The sequence below is a fragment of the Meriones unguiculatus genome, chromosome 2 (genome assembly GCF_030254825.1).
Source record: "Meriones unguiculatus strain TT.TT164.6M chromosome 2, Bangor_MerUng_6.1, whole genome shotgun sequence".
Classification (NCBI taxonomy): Eukaryota; Metazoa; Chordata; class Mammalia; order Rodentia; family Muridae; genus Meriones; species Meriones unguiculatus.
This window is the reverse complement of record NC_083350.1, coordinates 161,533,050-161,539,578: the sequence shown is the minus strand read 5'-3', so window position 1 is coordinate 161,539,578 and position 6,529 is coordinate 161,533,050. Positions and strand designations below refer to the sequence as shown.

Here is a 6,529-nt window from a genome sequence, read left to right as displayed (position 1 = left end):
GGGTCCAGGCAAAAACTGTCGTCTGGCCCTATATATACACATGGAACTCCCGGGTCCACAGGCGGCGAGAGCTGCGCAAGCGCAGTCACCCTAGAGTCGCACCGCTTCTCAGCCGGAGAACCATTACGACAGCTGCGCAGGCGCAGGTTCTGGCAGCGCGGCTCAGCCCCGCCTTGGAGTCCGCCGGTCAGGCTTCCGCGCAGGCGCAGTCGGTGCTGGCTGGCAGCTGTCGGCCCAGCCCCCGAGCTCCGAAGCGCGAGCGCGCAGCCCTCCGCCGCGCAGGCGCAGTGTGGTTCCGGCGGCTCCGGCTCCTGGGCGCCCGGACAGTGGGTGGCAGGCGAGGTACGGTGCTGACGGGCCGCGGCGGCGGATCCGAGCTGTGGCGGCAGCACGGAGGCGCAGGCTGTATCCGAGGGGTCGGGGTCGGGCACCGCTAGTCCGGGGACGGCCCCTCCCGTGACGGTGCTGGTGATGCGGCAGGACGAGGCCGCGGCGGACGGCGCGCTGAGGCCGAGCCCTGCGGGCAACGAGGCGGCGGCGGCGGGTGCGGACGCCGAGGACGAGGCGGGGGACGACGACGCCGACCTGCTGGACACGTCGGACCCCGCGGGCGGCGGCGAGAGTGCGGCCAGCCCCGAGGAGCTGGAGGACGACGGCGCCGAGGGCTGCGGCGCGGCGCGCAGGCGGGGCTCCAAGACCTGCACCTACGAGGGCTGCCGCGAGACCACCAGCCAGGTGGCCAAGCAGCGCAAGCCCTGGATGTGCAAGAAGCACCGCAACAAGATGTACAAGGACAAGTACAAGAAGAAGAAGAGCGACCAGGCGCTGGGCTCCGGCGGCCCCTCGGCGGCCAGCTCAGGCAGCGTCAAACTGGAGGTATGCTCCTCGTCCCCCTCCACCACCTCCGGGGGCCGGGGCAAGTGGGTGCGACCCCACTCTGCGCAAACGTTGGGTCTGCCCACCTGTTCCCAAGGGGCTGGGCTCATCCTCCGGTGATGAGCTGACGGCAAGAGCCCTGGCTGAAGCTGGCACCACTTCCCAGTCCCTACCCTGTGGCGCCCTGCGTGTTTACATACCCTGTTCTTGCTGTTCCGTGGTGCCCTTCTTTCGTTTTGTTTTCTTAGGAACCCCCTACCCCCACCCCGAGAAAAGTTGGATTGGCAGTGGGGTGGTTTGGGCTTGATCTAAGTCGCACGGGAGGATCTAAGCCGATGCTCTGCAATTGGGATTCTGCTGCTAGCTGTGTAGACTTCGGGCCCCTTATACACCTTGCTTAAGTCTCAGCCCCCTGGTCTGGAGTATTAAAACAATGCCCAATTAGTGTTTGGTCAGATTTGTTTTGCTTATGAAAATTGTTAAGTGGTGTGCACTTCAGTTCAAACTCCGCAAAATCCACCCAAATGTTAGGAGCTGTTTAAAACCAAGAAAATTTTTTAAAAAGTGTGAAGACTCCTTATCACAAGAATTCCCTTTGGAAGGGGAATTCTAACATTTGTAGGAGTTTGGCCTACATGTCCCAAAATGATTTCTACTACAAGCACCTTTGATTTTTGTGGTATTAACATTCTCCCAGTGCAAAGCCTGGGGTTGTGAGGACATAGGGTTCTCCACAGTCAAGTACAGTGCAAAGCCTGGGGTTGTGAGGACATAGGGTTCTCTACAGTCAAGTAAGTCCTAGCCTTCCATGTACTGTGCACTTAAATGAAAGAGTCTTATAAATAAGGGTAGCTCGGGGGAGACTTAGAAGAAATTGTCTTTATTTTTGTGATATTAGAATCCTCTTTAATAGTTTTTTTAATAATTTGAGAGCTAAAACTTGTAGGAATATTTTTATCACTTGCCATTCTTTTGTAATATTGAAAACAGCCTAGTAGCTTCAGTTTGAGATCTTAGACTAAAGAACCCAGAGTAGAAAGCCTGAAGGAAAGAGTTGTTTTACTTAGAATTAATTGCCAGCACTCTACCAAGTTTTCCTAAAGTTTCACAGAAACTGAACGAAAAAGAAAAAGTCAAAACACATGTTCATTATCACTGAAATACCTGCTGTTGTGGATTACAGTACTGAATTAAGTGTTCTATTATTGATCCCAGGAAAGCACAGACAACATACTCTCCATTGTCAAACAAAGACCAGGATCTTTTGGGGATCGCCCTGCAAGGCCTACTCTTTTAGAGCAAGTCTTAAATCAGAAAAGACTGGTAAGTACTTGTCATTCTTCATCCGGTGGTGGTAGCCTGGGTGGTTACCCTCCCACCCCCTGGTATTGCACACGGGCTGCTTAACATCACACTGAAAGCAGGAAGGAGATCACAGGTTCCGGGTCATGTCCATAGTAACCAGGACAAGGCCCTTTCGATAGGTGCCTGGTTTCACTGAGGAGGTAGAAGTGAGTTTTCCACCAGGTGTTACAGATAGCTCTTTTAAATACAATTGTTGGTATCAGATGATAAGGAAGTATTACAGCCCTTTGGCTAAACTACTGTATTAACAGCAGGAATTCAACCAAAAGCCCGTGCCTGGTTGACTTGCATCAGAAACACAGGCCTGGTGAGGCTCAGGCCCAGTGGGCCAGAAGGCAGGTCTGGTCAGGTGCAGGCCTGGTGGGCTGGAAGGCAGGTCCAGGCCCATTGGCAGGTGAGTGGGCATTCTAGGAACATCAAAGAGGAATTTTCAGGGAGGAGGGGAGCCCTCCCATCCCCAGAATAAATTACGAATCCCTGGCATGTGTGATGGAAAGCTGGTGGTATCATGCAGCATACAACCTGTTTATTTCATGTGAAGATCAGGGATTTATAAACCTTGAGCCGTGGGAGGGGTTTCGAGGGAGAATGATTTGCTCCGGCTAGAAATGCTAGGGATACTTGATTTACATGTAATGTTACTGTACCTCATTTACATGCAGTAGAACCGTCCTATCCCAGAAGAACATAGGGCTTAATTATCCTATGGGTGTCTGAAAATCTCCAGTTCAAGGTCATTGATTGAAAACAAAGACACCAAGACATCTTATTGTCATAGGGGGAGGTATCTCCAAAAATCCCCAGTTGCTTGCTGAGCAGGTTTCCTCTCAGGAAAGGGCTGGGCCTTTAATCTTCCCTGAAGGCTATGTGACCCTCTTACAAGATCTGGGTCTCCCAAGATCAGACGAAGAGAGATCCCCACTGAGAAAGGGTGTCTACTCTTACAGACTGAGCTAGAGGCTCTCTGGAAACGTCGGACTTCAGCCTTACCCAGCAGAGTCCTACAGTGCTTTCTTGTAAAGTAGTTGTTAGTGGAACTGATTTTTCTTTGTAAGACTTTAAAAATTGTTCATTGGCCACCAGAACTGTATGGTGCCTCATCACTGGACACACTGGAGTGTCCCCTATCCCTAGTACTGCATCAGAAGGAACGCTTGAGCCCTGTTTCTTCACTGACCAACCCTTGACTGAGCAAGATTAGATTTTAAAACAGACTCTGAGTATGTGGAATAGTATTGTAAGGGTCTCTGTTATAAAACTAATAAAAATTACCGGAAGTCAGTCAGGAAAGGGACAACTGTTTGATAGATACTGGAATATTTGGATAGTAATTTGAAGGAGAGAAAGATTCCAACTCATATAAGTTGTTTGGTAGAAATGTTTTAAAAATGAATTTAGATTTTTATCTGAGATTTCTAAAGTGAGGCTTTATAATATTAAAGAATCACAAAAGGTTTTAAACCTGACAATATAAAAAAATGTAGATGAAGACAGTGTGAAAATTGAACTACAGAGACATAGGAAAAATAAGTACGTGAAATATAAAAGATTGGTCAGCATGTTTGATGCTTTGTTATAAAAAACATCCCAGCACTTGAAAGGGCAAGGAGCGTTGCTGTGGGTTGAAAGCCAGCCTGGCTATTATGTGAGAGTACTCTCAAACAAACAAAAAATGGATATTTCTATTAATAATCATTTTCTCTCTTTTCTCTTTAAGTCATTACTAAGAAGTCCAGAAGTTGTCCAGTTTTTACAGAAACAGCAGCAGCTACTAAATCAACAAGTTTTGGAGCAAAGACAGCAGCAGTTACCAGGAGGAGCAGTGTGAGGGCTTACGAACTCTGCTCTGCTTTTTCTTACTGTAATGGATGGACGTGTCTTATAGTAAAGACAATGTCCTGCTAATCGGCTATTGGTGGTGCACACCTGGAGTTCCTGCACTTGGAAGACTGAGCCAAGAGGCTCCCAAGTTCAAAGCCAGCCTGGGCTACATAGCAAGTTCCTTTCTCAAAAATGAGATGGAGAGAATCTTACAGAAAAAAATATTTTCCTTTAAATGTGCATGTGCATTTAAGGATAAATAAGTATTTCATTTTTGCATTTAATACTTTCATATCACTTTAAGTTTGAAAAAATATCACCTTTACATTTTTTAATGTTTTTCTTCAGTTGTTCTTACTGAAGCTAATGAGGCAATTACTTTCTGTGGAAGTCATAAAGTTAATAGGAATCTCAAATTACTTAGCACCATGATTCTCATGAAGAGGCACCTGGAAAGGAATTATGTGTTTTGGGTTATCATAATTACCTTGAACATAGTCAGGCTGTAGTGAGGGGCCAAGAATTTTAACATTCTGCAATCTGTGATATTCCACCAGTTAAATGTTACCTTGCCATTAATGCGCCTCTGCTGCGCTGATGACCTGAGGTCAGCACAAGGTCAGGTCCTCATAATAATTTTTCTCTATAGTTAAACTGGAGCTGTGAAAACTAAGCATGTTTATACCTGTGAGAAAGGTGGTCACTGATCTCTTCGTGTAGAGAGAGGCATTGATGTTGGTCCCTCCGTTGGCAGTGTCATCTTTAAAGCATGTCATCTCCTCAGTTGAATTTGTAAACACTTCAGGTATACTCAGCCCAACAAGGCCAGGGCAGAATTGTCTTACAGTCATTCTTAATGTTCTTCACAAAGGAGATCCTGAAGATAGAGTAACACTCAGCATTTTGTCAGTGATTTTCAAAATGAACACTTTTTTCCATGTACTGTTAAAGGAGTGATGGATTATCTGAGTACATTTTTGTACTTTATCCTAGAAAAACTTTAAAAAGGCAAAAACACTGTAAGATACTGAATCAAATGTCAAGAGAGTATATCCATGAGTTACTTAATAAATGTGTCAAGGAAACTGCAGAAATGTCAGTTGGTTGATTTCTACACTCTGAAATGTGTATGATGTAAAACTCATAGCTATGATAAGTACTCACAGGGTTGCAGATTCAGCTTAGCCCTAAAGCACCTGCCTGGCATGTGCAAGCCCCCATCCCATCCCACCCCACCCCCAGCCTTACCACCATGACAAAAAGTACAGGAAAAGAGGGTTTTCCTTTATTTTGTGTTCTACACTTTTGAATCTGGGAAAAAGACAAAACAAAACTTATACCAAGGTTATTTGTTAATTCAGCTGTTGGCCTTTGAGTTGTGTGCTGTACTTTTTTAGTTGCTCGCCACTGGCTGTAGAGCACTTTACTTAGTATTTGGTACTGTACATACGTATTGAGAACTTTATTGTTTCTCTAGACTTGCATGCCTGTCCACTCTGCCACACGTGTCCTAGCAGAGCTGTGGATTTGCGCAACCCGTTTGCAGTGACAGTGTCATGTTGCGCTATCAAAATGTTGGCCGTCCTTGTCAGAACTTGTTACCTTTCGTAGCCCAGATTACACTGCTTCGGATACATAGGAAGTAGGAAAGTGTGACAAGAAAAGGGATTAGATTTATGTTTTAAGAACTTGGAGATGGCCTCAGTACTTGTTAAGTCCTGGAGTAGATCACTGAGGGGCTCAAAATCTTTCTCTAGGATATTAAGAATGAAGTAGATAACCATTCATGAAGTTAGAGAGGAATTGGGATAGTTTCTACTATAAATTACTGCCTGTCACATTGGAAATTTTTGTCTGCTTAAAACCTGTCAGTAAGGTTTTTGCCTTAGAGTAGATGTATTGCAGTTTCTCCACACTTTCCCATTCTATATACTGATGGCTTTTGACAGCAATTGTAGCTTCGTCAACCAATAGGTTTTTATTTACCTATTCCTTAATTCAGTATTAACTGGCATGTGACTTGTTTTAGCCATTATAGAGCAGAAGCCTTAAGACAACCTCTGAAGGTTTTGAACATTGAAACATATTTTTAGACTCCTACCCAGTTACCAGAGTAACAAGCTGAGCCTAGCCTGCTCAGTAAATCTGAGGTAAATTAAAGGTTTGTGGTCTGATCTCTGTTATACCATCGGAGAGCCAGATGTGCCAATGAGGCTGTGACATAAACTAACCATCCCTAGCCCAGCTAAGCATCGTTTAGATGTGCAAAACCACCCTGTTGATCTGTTGATTGGAAACCTGTTACTAAAGGCTTAGGATTGAAGGCCACAGAGTTCCAGGTGATCTAGTTGTTTGTGTTACAGTAAGTAGCTGGTACACTTAGTTGTTATAGCTGTTTTCACTGGATGGCAGATTTTAAAGTTGGTGAAGCCAATCAGAGAAGACAGTGAAGACAATACATAGTAAG

The 6,529-nt window shown here is 45.7% G+C and overlaps 1 protein-coding gene across 1 annotated transcript; it reads left to right on the top strand.

Annotated features, from left to right (window-relative positions):
* Window positions 1-268: 268 nt before the first annotated feature.
* Window positions 269-5,156, top strand: Rfxap (regulatory factor X associated protein). The gene is made up of 3 exons (XM_021647804.2): window positions 269-876; window positions 2,092-2,199; window positions 3,959-5,156. The coding sequence occupies exons 1-3, from the start codon at window positions 472-474 to the stop codon at window positions 4,067-4,069; spliced, it is 624 nt and encodes a 207-aa protein (XP_021503479.1). The 5' UTR covers window positions 269-471; the 3' UTR covers window positions 4,070-5,156.
* The last annotated feature ends 1,373 nt before the right edge of the window (window positions 5,157-6,529 follow it).

Bases quoted from the DNA above. Each gene is read 5' to 3' on its own strand.
- Rfxap (XM_021647804.2), top strand. From the start codon at position 472: ATGCGGCAGGACGAGGCCGCGGCGGACGGCGCGCTGAGGCCGAGCCCT. The intron at 877-2,091 runs GTATGCTCCTCG...TATTGATCCCAG, and splicing joins CAGGCAGCGTCAAACTGGAG to GAAAGCACAGACAACATACT. The intron at 2,200-3,958 runs GTAAGTACTTGT...TTTCTCTTTAAG, and splicing joins TCTTAAATCAGAAAAGACTG to TCATTACTAAGAAGTCCAGA.